This window comes from Pinus tabuliformis, chromosome 7, assembly GCF_031772625.1.
Source record: "Pinus tabuliformis cultivar Carrire ecotype Pingquan chromosome 7, CPIR1, whole genome shotgun sequence".
Lineage (NCBI taxonomy): Eukaryota > Viridiplantae > Streptophyta > Pinopsida > Pinales > Pinaceae > Pinus > Pinus tabuliformis.
Genome location: NC_142293.1, coordinates 1,607,019,740 through 1,607,034,191, shown reverse-complemented (window position 1 = coordinate 1,607,034,191; position 14,452 = coordinate 1,607,019,740). Strand labels below are relative to the sequence as shown.

The 14,452-nt window shown below is 41.1% G+C and overlaps 1 protein-coding gene across 1 annotated transcript in view; it reads left to right on the top strand.

The window, feature by feature from the left end:
* The first annotated feature begins 3,549 nt into the window (after positions 1–3,549).
* Positions 3,550–14,452, top strand: part of LOC149254301 (putative U3 small nucleolar RNA-associated protein 11) — a 68,518-nt gene continuing 57,615 nt past the window's right edge. The window contains exon 1 of the mRNA XM_089454752.1: positions 3,550–3,632. Within this exon, the coding sequence (XP_089310878.1) occupies positions 3,550–3,632 (83 nt within the window). The remainder of the gene's footprint in view (positions 3,633–14,452) is intronic.

Here is a 14,452-nt window from a genome sequence, read left to right as displayed (position 1 = left end):
GGTTTCACCATTGATCTTATGATGTCATTTTGGTGTTTTGGTTGTAGGAATTGGTCAAAATGGCTATAACCGTCCATAAAAGAATACATTTCACTGCCGGCACACTCGTCAATGATATGATCAATGAATGGTGTGGGAAAATTATCTTTAGGACAGGCTTTGTTTATATCACGGTAATCGACACAAACCCGGATTGTACCTTGTTTTTTAGTTACAGGGACAATGTTAGAAACCCAATCTGTAAGAGGAATAGGGTAAATAAAACCGGCGTTAAGAAGCTTTTCTACTTCGGCCTTAATCGCCGCAGCCTTCCGAGGGTGTACAGGGCGTAGACGTTGACGAACAGGCTTAGCATCTGGGTACATGATTATTTCATGCATCACTATACTAGAATCAATGCCAGGCATTTCTTCATAGGACCAAGCGAAAACATCACGAAATTCGCGAAAAAGTTCGGAATAAAGTTGAATCTCCGCTGGAGTACAAGTGACTCCGATATGAAGATGCTCGACTATTCCGGGTTTAACAGAGATGTCGAGGGGTTGGGTTCGTGTAATGTTTGCCATATTTCCTTCAGAAAAAACCTGATCAATCTGAATAGGTGTTTGAAGGATTTGTGATGGTAGACAAGGAGCAAACTGCTCGAGGCATGTCAGGAAATGCTGCGAAGCAGGGAGAAATGAGGAACGATGGTGAGAACTATACCAGGGAGGTTCCTCGAGAGACATAGTCTCAATAATAGCTTCGTAGGAGAGGAATATTTCTCCTAGAGAATCCGAAGAAGCCTTATCTAGAAGTCCTGAGGATGGAGTAAGCGTAGAGGAGGGAGCCGAGGCAGCAATGATTTCAACATAATTAAACTCGGCGGGACTCAATGGCATCTGGCCGCCCCAGGAATCTACTTGGTCTGTAGGGGGTACGAGCCACGGATCAGAGCCAATAGCGATCATATTGACAGAGGCGAAATTTAGAGGAGGGAGTGGAAAAACACCCATAAGATCAGGATCTTTGAAAAGTCCAGCTCCCATAGTCTTAGGTAATTTGGAGGTATGGTCCACGAACGGGATGGTGCCTTCGGAAGAAGAAGCAAAAAAGGAGAGCTGGTCAACGGTAACGATCTTCCCTTGATGAGGAAAACGTATGATTCGGAAGAAAGATGAAGCAACAGCTTGCATTGCGTATATCCAGCTACGTCCGAGAAGGAGGTTGTAGGTTAGAGTAGCATCAACGACTTCAACTTCCATCTCGACTGTCTTCCCTTCCAAAGAGATTGGTAAACGTTGGAGTATACCGCAAGGACGGGACGCTCCTCCATCAAAAGCTTCCAAGGTTGTGGGAGATTGCCTCAACGTTGGAGATCCAATAGCTTTCCAACAGGCAACAGACATGATGCAAGTCGAGGCACCTTCATCAATAACTGTACGATGAATCATTTTGGAATCAATAATTACCTGTATGAGGAAGGCGATTTGGGAAGGCAGCCTCTGAGTGTGGTGTTCCAAGTCAAAAGTTATTAAATCCGAATCGGCCGGGTCTATGCCACCGATGGCAGATAGCATGGACTTCCTCTGAGAAGGGCAGCTCTGGAGAACCTCTAAAGCGGACATAGCCGACGGAGTCTGTGCTAAGTCCTCAACGATGTTGTAGTGCTGTGCAGCACGAGCATTCGGATTATACGAGGATTTTCGGAGTACTCCTTTTGGAGGGGGTCGAAGAGACGTTTCAGTGGTAGGTCTCTCGATGTGGAGCGGACCTGAACTGAACGGGGGAGCACTTGGGGGAACCTCAGGCTCCTTCCCGGCAGATGACGAATAATCTTTCATTCGAGTACTAATATTAACTGGTATTGTACCAGCCATAAACACTTGAGAACCAAAGGAAGAGGGAGGCTGAGTAGGGTCAGCCACCATTTGAGTTTTTTGAGTGTGTTGGGTGGGAAAGGGCTCTTTGAGCACTGCAGGAGTCCCAGAGGTGCCTTTTAACAAACGACTAACTTCGGACCGCCTCGGGAAATCCTTGGTGAAGTGATTTTCATCGCAAATAAGACAAGGATATTTGGGTTTGCGTTTAGTCCCGTCCTCAGGTTGAGGTTTTGGGGTTTCCTGCTTAGGTTGCTCCGGCTTATTTTTCGCTTTCCCTTTTTTCTTCTCTTTCGAAGCCTTGTTCGCCGTATTAGATTGGACGGCATTAACCTCAGAAGTAACATTCGAACCAGGCGATGCCTGGGAAGGTTGTCCATTCGAAGCAGATGTTTTTTGCTTTGCAGGGTTCGTCGAATTTTTCTTTGAGGATGAATTAACTGAACCAATGATACCGTCAACAGTGGGTGTTGGCGGGGCTTTAGACGTTCCTTGTCGTGGGACATCAGGCAAATAATCATATAATGTACCTGACTGAGAATAAACCAAGTCAAGGTACTGAGGTCGAGCAATAGCTTGCTCTTTAGTGACACACGCCCCCATGGCGATATCCCGAGCTATCGGAGGCACGAACGAAGTCGTAAACCAATCGGTAAGAAGCTGGTCGGGAATCCAAAATTTGATCATACGTCTACGCCGTCTCCATTCATGGATATGATCAGAGATATGCGTAGCTGTCGTTTGTCTTAAGGAAGTGAGGAGGTGCGTACCCGTTTCGTATCGAATGGGTAACTGGAAGTGAGTGAGAAATGCCATAGCCAAGGAATTGAAATCTTGAAAGGACCCGCGCTGAAGTTCGATATACCACTTAGCGGCAGAGCCAGTGAGAGTCCTTTGAAAAAGGCGAAGCCGAATTGAATCGTCAAGCCATGAATTAGATGAACACCACAAATGATAGGTCATAATATGGGCTTGTGGGTCTTCATTGGCTTTACCATCGAATTTTGGACAGTCACCAGGTATTTTAGTTGGAACTGGAGGCCAATAAGGATTATGAAGAATAGGATCATTGGTTAATTTGGATACATCTGGTAATTCTAAAGTCGCTAAGAATGGTAATTGAGGATTGAAAGGCATCTAGGGCTGTTGGTAGGGTGGAGCACCAGGGTTCCAGCCAGGTGGTGGTTGCCCCATAGAGTTTGTCCGGAAGGATTTGGCCCCATAGTGGATTGGCCGTAGGGATTTGTATAGTGCCCCCCGGCATAAGGATTACCAAATGATGCTGCAGGTGTGCCGTATTGCTATTGATAAGTTTGCGAGGGATTCGCTTGCGGTTGCTGGTAGTTCTGGTACGGGGCAAACGAAAATTGCCCTTGAGGTTGTTGGTAGCCATACAGTGGTGGGGCGCCGAATTGAGTTGAAGGACCAGGCTGGGTTGGATAAAAAGTTTGTGATTGAGACCCAACCTGCATTTGAAGTCCAGATGGGTATTGGGGTCCCATTTGGGGCCATGGACCGGGTTGAGCAGCGCCAATGGACTGTCCTATAGGTTGGGCTATCTGGCCAGAAGGAAAACCTTGTTGATAGTGAGGTTGGCCGATTTGTCCAGAAGGTTGTACCTGCTGATACTGAGGTTGGCCTACCTGTTGGAACTGTTGTTGCGCAGCTGAAGGTTGTCCTAGCAGACTAGATGGCTGAGGAGACTGGGCAGTTGGTTGGCCCAACTGTGTTTGAGGCTGACCAGCCTGCCCAGAGGGTTGTGAATACCAGACAGTAGGTTGACCAAGTGGTTGAGTAACTTGTCCAGACATTGGACTATACTGGACATTGGATTGGTTTGGGTTAATAGTTTGTTGACGACTTTGTCCAACGGGATAGCCCTGCTGGATACCAGGTTGGACTTGTTGAAAAGACGACTGACCTGAGTTACCAGAAGGTTGCATATAAGAAGAGGAAAAAGGAGCAGCAGTAACGAAAGGGTTTCCATGAAAGGATTGCCCTGGTAGGTCTTGAGGGGGTTGTATTGGAGATTGCGCAGATAAAACTTGACCACCATGGAAAGAGGTGGAGGTCCAATCAATTGACAATGGGACCGATACCTCAACAACAGGTTGAGATGACAAATATGGATCATATGGCTCCTGTATTGGGACATTTGTCATGGGGTCAAAGACTCCAAACAAAGAAGCTGAGGGACGACTAGAAATAGGAGTCGAGGGGGCTGCACATATCGTTGGAGCGGTTGTGACGGAGGTAACAGATAGACTGCGACTTGGTGGAGTAAAAGGCTTCGTAGTAGGAAAAGTGTGTGATGACCACATGGGACCTGTGAACGGAGTTCCAGAAGGCATAGCATCTCTTAAAGCTTTATAGCCCAGTGGTAAATTTGTAGTAGTAGGTGTACTACTAACATGTATAGGGTCCGTTGAGGTGGGAATTTCACCGCTCGTTGCAACGGACTCATCGGTCGTCGTAGGGGACAAATCATCCATGTCAGATGAAACAGGTGGGACTGACACACGAGGAGAAGTATGGTCCCAAAAAGGGGCACCGTCCTCAAAAGATTCCCACGTAGGGTTCCAATGAAACTGGTAAGTCTCGTCACCTGGGGCACGAGAACTAAGTGGTTGTATACTTAGAACCACAGGGAGACTCACAACCAACGTTTCGGTAGAAGACGAAACTGGTGATTCCGCCAGGATGAAACTTACGAAATCTACCGAGACAATCCCTACTTCGGACTGACACAAACAAAAGCTAATTGGGTAGATGTTATCGTGGCCAATAAATTTTAAGACACTGAACTTAACCTTTTCATTTTTTAAGAGTCGAGAAAAGGATAAAAGATGACTCTAGTCTCCTTCGAATATTTAATGAGCACGAAGTGACAAGACGCTCACAGGCACCTTTTCGTTTAGGAGTTCGAAAAGGATCAAAAGTGATTGCTCTGGAATTCTAGGTAGAGGGTATGCCAAACTTTTCGCAAAACCACAGAATACTTTTTAGGGTACGGGTGGTCGATCTTCGTGAATGCTGTGTTCACTGCATTGCGAATCGTAGGGCGGCTGACACGAATTCCTATGGATAAAGGCTTTATTCCTATAGGGGTCTCCCAATATATACTCTATGGTACGTGGGAGCGCAGTCCGTATTGGCACCTATCGTTTCACCGTGGAGGAATCACCCAACCACTCGACGATAAACTACCAGGTTTAAAGACGCCGGAACACGTCTCTAATTAGACCTCTAGAGTGTTTGCGTTATGTTCCAATGCGTTGTTATGTTCATTGAGTTCATTTTAAGGTTTATCTTTGGTTATGTTTCAGTTTTTTGGTCCTACCATATGTGATATCTCAAAAACTTTTTACATGCAAACTATATGCCAAAATTAAATCATTTGATTCGATGAATTCTATCTACAGGAGGGTTGAGATCTTTTCACAAACGAAATGATCAATTCAACAAACAACAAAGACCCTAATGCAGCTAATAACAAGAAACGAAATTTTGTCTTTTTCTTTTTAATAGCAACAAATAACAATAAATGCTAACTACTATGATGCAAGAGATTTTTTATTTTTCTTTCCTTTAAGATGGCATGATGCATGTAAACAAATTCTAAGAGATATGCACAATCCAAGTTCAGTTAATGAAATAGAACCAATTCTGAAACACTAAAATGAACCATGCAAGCAAGGAAAAACACAAAGACTAGTGAACCTCAAACCATTCAGAGTATTCAGAGTATAGAAGATCAAGCTTTAACAAAGCACTGGATAGGTGCAGAACACAACCAACAAGTTGACTGGATAATCAAGAGATCGAAACTTCCCACAGAAGGCTAGTCATGCAAAGCCCCTAGATATCCTAGGGCTGAGACGAAAATCAATAGAAATGAGCAAACAGCTGAGGGATACAAGCTAAGACCAGTCAAGTAGCGGTTCAACACAGTTCCAGAGGCTGAAAGAGATATATAAAGAGACTGAATGAGCTTTCCACCCACACACAGGCAAAATTTACAGAGCTGGCGCGACTGTCAGCCGGCAACTTACGCTACCACAGGATTGGCGCGAGCTGCTTTTGAACAACATGCGCCAACTGGGGCGACTGTCAAAGAAATAACCGCGCCAATTAAGCTTGCCAACTAGAAAAATAAATGATACGACCTCAGGTCGGGTTGACAGTGCTCAGATGGGTCAAACAGTAAAGAATAAACTCAAAACTGACTCAGGAAGCTCATTCACTCAAGCAAGCAGAAGAAAATTAACATGCAAGACAGAAATCAAATAGTTCCTCCCCAGCGGAGTCGCCAATTTGTTGGTCAGGTAAATCCCCTCTGCGGACAAAGGCGATCCCACTAGCCTATAACAGAACTAGCCACAAACAAACCACGCTGCTACGCAAGTTCCTAGTTATGCATCAAAGGTGAATCAAGAAGACTAACCTGGAGTCCAACGCTATGATTGAAGCAGAGTTGATATCCTCGCTCCCTTGCTCCAACAGATCACAAATGAACACCTGCACATGCAAAGGAAGAGACAGATACCAACATAAAAACTACCAAGGCACAACTATATTTCAGTCAGAAAGGAAATAAATCAACACATCACCATGATAGATAATGAGATTGGAACTATAATATCAGTCGCTTATCAATTAATAAACAGGAAAAGTTACAACCATTGTTCTGACGTCGACCCTTCTCCTGGCTAGGCGAATAACTATATGTGTCTTGCCATGCATCTCCTCTCCGGCAGCATAACCTCTCTAGCACTCACTAGCATTCCTCCAAGAACTCAAGAACTCAACATCTAACACTCCATGACCAATAATCATCACTACTATCACTCAATCACTAAATCACTAGCACTAACACTCTAACACTAGCCAACACTAGCTTGTCCAATGCATAATGACAAGCTTATATAGATGAAGAAGGGAGGAGGATATGATGAACCGGGACACTTTTTGCGGATTAGCATTATCCTCAAAAGCCATAAAGATGGATAAAGCTCGACAAAAGACTGATTTTTTATCCTCAGAAAAGCTCCATGTAATGAAGGAAAAAACAGTCGGACGTGCATTAAGGCAAAAAGCACGACTAAATTTGGTTGGCGCGACTGTTGTTCTAAGGCAGAGCGCCAATGGTCGCGCCCTCTTTTGAGGATCTCCATCATTGGCGTGGGTAGGATACTGTGGACTTGCGCCAATGGAAAAAGAGCACTTTTTAGGGATGATCTGCAGAAGGTGTCTTCAGGGAACATGGAGTACTTACTCAGGGGAACATAACGCAAGTGTTTTTAGCCTTTGTCACTTCTTATAACTCCCGAGATGGGTCCTCCAAGGTACGACAAGAGGAGTAACAGGGATGGTGACAAATTACTATGTAACACATAGTACTCAATAATGCACTATATATGACCATTATTATCCCCAATATGTAAATGGAAGGAATCAAATAAATTGCTAACATCTTGAAATATATCATGGGCGATCAATTGAGAATTCCTTGAAGATCCTAATAGACCTGTTTTCCTAAAGCTGACAACATATCAATTGTAAGAAAAGACAAAATATATTTCAATTTTATATTGAAAATATCATAAACTCGAGATAAATGTACATCCAATGGTCACTCTACATCTCTCAATTCAATCACATCAACACCTTTGCACCTTGATGAGCTTCAAATCAAGCCGAAAATTGCTACAATTTTCTCTACATGAGACTTTGAGATGGTAATTAAAACTAGAAAAATCTATGACCAATATTAATCTCAATTTGAAAACATAACTAACATTTATTAGAGTTTGAATTACTATACCAAAACTTGTAGGTTTTAACCCTGTACATAAATTACCTGCAACGAATTCTTAAAAACATAAAATATACATTGGAGAGAAACACAAAACAAATACACATAGATTTTCCCCTGGATCCCAAAACCGGGGCTACCAGATTGATTTTTCATTATGTTCATTTCAATGTTGCAATACATATATATACATGCTAAAGCATTATAAACCCCAATCCATTAACCCTGGATTAGAACATAATGGTTGCTTCCTTGACCAGATCTAAAAAATGCCATGGGCAGTAAACCATCATGCCCAAAACCATGTGCAAAACCGATACACAAAACCATAGGTAGGTACATCCACCTAATATAGGGTCCACAATAATTCTCCCCTCCGTGCAAGGCATCTACCACCCTCCTGTGAACCCCCTACTGTGCCTAGCGCAATGAACAAGGGGGCACAAGACAACTTACTCGTTGGTCCAACCCTACAACACCCATTATTTCTCTATGCCAAGAAAACTTCTCAGTTCTCAAACACTTTGTCAATGCATCTGCAACATTCTTTAAAATGTCCACCTTTACCAGCAACACCTTTTTTTCCTTAACTGTATCCCTCACAAACTGATACTAAACATGAATGTTCTTTGTATTTGAATGATAAGCAAGGTTCTTTTGCCAAGAAAATTGCACTTTCTTATCATAATCTATCATTATAGCTCATTGTACTAACCCCATACTTGAACACAATCTCTACAACTAAACTTCTTCCTTGCTTGCATCAATGGCTTCCATGTATTCTTCCTATGTAATTGAAAGTGCCACTACAGACTCTCTCTTGCTCATCTAACTAAATGCACCTCCAAATAGGTTAAAAATATACCCACTTGTAGATCTTCTCTGATCCAGATCTCCATCCGAGTCCGCATAAACAAAGCCACGGATGTCCAAAACTCTGTCCAATACCGATCTTTCTTGGTAGCACAAACCATAATCACTAGTGCAACGCAAATACCTAAAAACCCACTTCACTGTTATCTAATGCTCCTTCCCTAGTTTTGACATAAACCTACTCAATACACCCACTACGTGTGAAATGTCTGATCTAGTACATATTGTTGCATACATCAATCTACCGACTACACTTGTGTATGGCACACGGGACATGTCATCTTCCTCTTCTTGTGTATTAGGACAATGTTTAGCAGATAACTTTACACCTACAGGAATAGGAACCTTCACCGGTTTACTATCCTACATATTAAACCTCTGCAGTATTGTCTCATCATACTTTGTCTTGTTTAACCAGAGTTTCCTCTTTTCCCAATCTCATTTATTTTCCATGCCCAAAATACAGTTTGTAGCACCAAGATCCTTCATGTCGAATTTGGAGGAAAATGAGGTCTCCAAATCATAGATTATTAGTTTGCCACTTCCAGTTAGCAAGATATCATTCACATATAAGACCAGATAAATAACATGGTCACCAATTAATTTAAAATACACACAATGATCTGCATTGCTTATGGTGAAGCCAAGTCCCTGTATATATGTATCAAATTTACCATACGACATTCTTAGTGATTGTTTTAACCCATATAGAGACCTTTTTAACCTGCGTACCAGTTCTTTCTTGCCCTTCACTGCAAAGCCTTCAGGTAGCTTTATGTAGATATATTCTTCCATATCTCTTGAACAAATCATGTCTTCACATCCATCTATTCTACCTCAAAATAAAAAGCAGCAGCAACAGATAAAAGTAATCTAATAGAAGCGACCTTGGCAACAAGAGAAAAAATATCACCAAAATCAATTCTCGACACCTAGGAATAACCTTCTTCTACCAACCTAGCTTTTCTTTCTACACATTGCCTTCTGCATTCATCTTCTTCTTAAACACCCATTTTTCTCAATGGGTTTCCTTCCAGCCAGAAACTCCACGAGATCCCAAGCTTCATTTTTGTCCAAAGATGTCATTCCATCAACCATGGCTTCTTTCCAGAGTTTTCTATCCTCTGAATCTACTGCCTCCCTAATAGTTATGGGATCATCATTAACAGATAAAGCAAAATGTGAAAATAAATCAGATGGATCATACCTTTCTGGCTACCTTCTTTCTCGAATTGATCTTCTCACAGTTGGAGTTTGTGGCTATTCATATTTTGATTCATGTTCTCATGCAGAGTATAATTCTTCCTCCTTTAGCTTAAACTCTATCTTCCCAGGTTCCCTTCATATGAATTCATCTTTAATAAAATATTTCATCTTTGTAAAAACCGCATCTCAGTTGTTCACAACCTTCCTTTTTTCTAGGTTCCAAATTTTATAACCTTTTAAGCCATCCTTATACCCAATAAATATGCACCTTTCAGAATTACTATCCAACTTGGTTCTTTTTGCCTTTGGAACATGTACATATGCATCCCAACCAAATAACATCAGATGTGAAAGAGAGGGTTTCTTACTAGTCTAGACCTCATGCAGAGTCTAATCCTCCAATGCGAATGAAGGTGATCTATTGACCAGGTAACATGTAGTCTCCACCACCTCTGCCCATAGTTCTTGTCCTAACCTGGCACCACTAAGCATGTTTCTTACCTTTTCCATTAGCGTCCTGTTCATTATTTCTGTAACTTTGTTTTGTTACGGTGTGGATGCAGTACTCTTTTGTCATGCTATACCACACTTCTTACAGAACTCTTCAAATTCCTTCTTGCATAACTCTCCACCATTATTAGTCCTCAACACCTTTATCTTCTTTTTTGTTTGGTTTTCCTCTAGAGCCTTAAATTATTTAAACCTGTCAAATACTTTATATTTCTTCCTAAGGAAACATATCCATGTATTGCTTGAGAAGTCATATATAAATGATACATAGTACACAGACTTACCCAGCGGTGGAAGTGACATAGGTCCAAAAACATCATTGTGCACAAGCTCTAATACCCCTTTCGCCCTCTTAGCACCAGAGGGGAAACTCACCCGATTCTTCTTCCCATATACAAAATGTTCATAAAAATAAAAATCTATGTACAAATTAGACATACCTTCTACCATACCAATACCATAAAGTATTTGAAAGCCCTTCTCTCCAATATGTCCAAGCCTTTGATGCCTTAGCATGGTCTTTTCTCTAGAGACCACTATATTTTCTGCTCCATTTTTAGGAACCACATAACTATTGCACCCATCAATAATAGTGATACCTAGAAACTTGTACAAAGTTCCAATCCGAACTCCCCCCAGCAATACCAGTGCTCCCCGAACCATCTTGCATGTATCTTGCTCGAACAAGTTTTTTACACCTACATCATCCATCTTTCTTATAGAAATCTGATTTCTGGTCAATGCACGAATATGAAGAACACATGGAGGTGTTCTAATCCTTCCACCTTGCAACTTTAGCTTGAATTTTACACATTCGACGATTCTAGCCTTCCTATCATCCCCTAAGAAGACATCACCACCATCATATTTCTCATACTCCCATAACCACTCCCTATGAGGAGTGAAGTGAAAGGATGCACCTGATTCAATCCACCATTTCTTGTGATCTACATGTGTACTTGAAGAAGAAGCCAAGTACAAATATCCACATTCATCTGAGGTGGTTTTTGCCTCTAGAGAAGGACAATAATCATATCCCTTTCCTTTCTCAAGAGATTTAGATGTACAATCATTTTTGAGGTGCTCTTCCTTTCTGCATTTCCATCACACCTTTACAGGTTTTCCTGAAGATTTAGATCTCCCTCTAGATTTAGATCTCTCACTCAAGGACTTATTTTTATTTCTATTATGGGACCATCCTTGTACATAAAAGGCATCTCCATTATAGCTATCCATATTTTTCCATCTCATCTCCTTTAACAGTGAGGATGGGACTATTTCATCAAACTTCAAGATAGTTGTATTGCTACCTATTGCAACAATGAGACTATCCCATGAATCTAGTAGAGAACATAGCAAATTGATGCACTTATCTTCATCTAAAATTTTAATATCAACAGATGAAAACTGGCTTACCATAGTATTAAAGGTGTTCAAATGCTCTCTCACCAAGTCTCCATCCTTCATCCTCAGGTTATGCAAATTTTTCCGTAGGAACAATTTGTTCACCAGAGACTTGTATTGGTACAAAGTCCCTAACTTGTCCCATAAAGCCTTCACCCTATCTTTTGCTAATACACTAAAAAATCTTAGATCTAAGACTTTTTTGATCCATAATGTAGATATAAGTTTTTTGGATTAATCACATTGTTAGGATTTGGTGGACATTTCAAACCAAATAATGGAGTTCATCCTCAGGACAAGGTGAGAAGTCAATAGACCTGAGGGAATAAATAGTAAGGATGCATCACTACTATTTTGGAGAATTTGGTATCTAAAGATAAATAATAATTCCCTAAATGAGTAGCCACATCTAGAAGAACAATTTAAAGCACTTTAGCCTTTTCATATAAGAAATAGATAAGATAAAGAAGATGAGAAGACCTACTTGTAGTTCTGATTTCCTCTTATCTCCTTTATATCGATCATGTCGCTCCTTCCTGTACTTAACACACTTGAGAAGTACCTATAAAAACAAACAGAATATGAAAACTGATCAAAGCATACGATCCATTGAATATAAATGAAAGGAATCAGAGGTAATTCATACATATAAGCATTATGAAAGAACACATCATATGGAAAAAGGTTCAAACACTTTATTAGATAGAGGAGGGAATTAAAATCATCAGTGTCTGATTCAAAGTCATTCCTCCAGCTTGTATCCCATCCACATTACATCAAAAGTAAGACAAGCTTACGGCATCACATCATTTGCTCCAAAGTCAAGTCTCATAGCAACATTATCTCCTTACAATTCAACATAATCCAACCCCTGATCACTTAGATGAATGGTCAATTTATATGAATATGAAGGAGGTTTTGTCATTAATGGTGACATTGAATGGCCTTCCATACTTAGAATTAGTTCCATGGAGGAAGGTATGAGAGGATAGGATGCTCCTTAAATCATTCCTCATCCATTTTCGAGCTCATCGGAGTTGATAAGTGAGGGAATCTTCTAGATGACTCCGAAAGATAAGAATATTCCCCAAACCCTATGTGAATTTCACTCAATCTCAACTAGCATAGGTGAAAGGAAGCCTAAGTGCTCTGCAGAGCAACTTGGCAGTGGACTCAACTACTCTTCAGCACACATTGGTAAGAGCTTACCTGCGCTGGTCCTTGTAGAGGCAATTTCTGGATGTCTTCAAGTCATGAAATTATCTAGGAAGGAGGCATTCAAAGAGTTGACATGTTTAGGGCATGAAACAACTGAATTTAGGGTTTGGTGAGCCCTAGAACATTGATCTAAATGTTGAGATTTGATGTGCCCAAATGGATCTGTAACAGTTGCCCCCTAAAGCATGAAGTCAGAAAAATGCCAATGTCGAATGAAATTCTTTACGATGTGATGAGGAGGTATCGAAGTGGAAGGTGAAGTGCATCAATTACAATACATATATCATGATATTTTATTTTACATGAATTTCTTAGGGAAGGCATACCCATGCTTAACTTATAAACTTTTCATTACATATACATAAACAATCGTCTACAGATATAGACCCATGATCGTAATGACTATCAATGTAAAGCCATTGTACATATGATTTAGTACTCCTGATATCGCAAGCCAAATGGATGAAACTAGATCTGGGGACTTCAATCTCGGGAGAAGCACTTAAGTTAGGACCTAATACTGGGTGGATGGGAGATAAGAGCACTGGGTCAGAACTACAGAACAAAGGCAGTAGGTAAGAAAGAAAATCCAATCAGTTAGACACTAAAGAAAGGCTTAGAGAGGCTAAGAGAGACCTTTAGAGAAACCCTAATACTGGCAGATAATAAAAGTCAGACGGCGGGTGAAGCATGGATTAGTGAGCGACTTGGTTGGGACATTCTTTTTTCCATTTGCTCAAGTACGAGTCTAACCATGTGAATATGTGACCTGAAGTCAAACACGGTAAGACACCATCTGGTTACCAGCTGATGATGTAAGTCATTAACAGATGTGAGAGAAATCAACGATAATGATAATGATCCTCAAGGTACTGCAGTACATTATGCATGGTGTGAATAGATGATTTGATGTCGAACACCATACAAAGTCTTTTGGTCAAAGGCCATTGATGTATGCCTATCACCGAAGGTGAGAAACCTGCCATTGGTGCATGCAAGCTTCAAGGTACTGAATGGGTGTTTCTAAGTCAACTTCTTAGATAATGATCTGATGTCAACAAGAAGTGACTCGTCGCAAGAGGGCCTTGATGTATCCCACATCAATGGCATGAAACGAGTGTAGTGATTTTAGAGATGGAATTTGGCTGACAACACAAGGTTCAGGAATGGCGGTGATGAAAATGAAGGTTTATGGCATTGCAAAAGATGGATTTTGACTGGATGACTTCTCTTGAACATGTCAGTGACACTAAAGTGAATTGGTAGCATTGACCCAAAACAAAGCAATGAATGGTATGATAGACCAATGGTGTGATAACCATCAAGCTAATAACCCAACCCAGATAGTCTGAATGAATTGGCAGCATTGACCCAAAAAAAAAGTGATGGATGGTGTGATAGACCATAGGTATGATAACCGTCAAGCAAATAACCTAACCCAAATAGTCATGAAGATGAAGTGAAAGTTTCATGTTCAAGAGTGACCTGCTACCATAAGGTGGTTTTCCCATTTTTCCATTTTCCCCAGTCATTATTGACCAGTACCTCTTTATTTTTATCAAGCTTG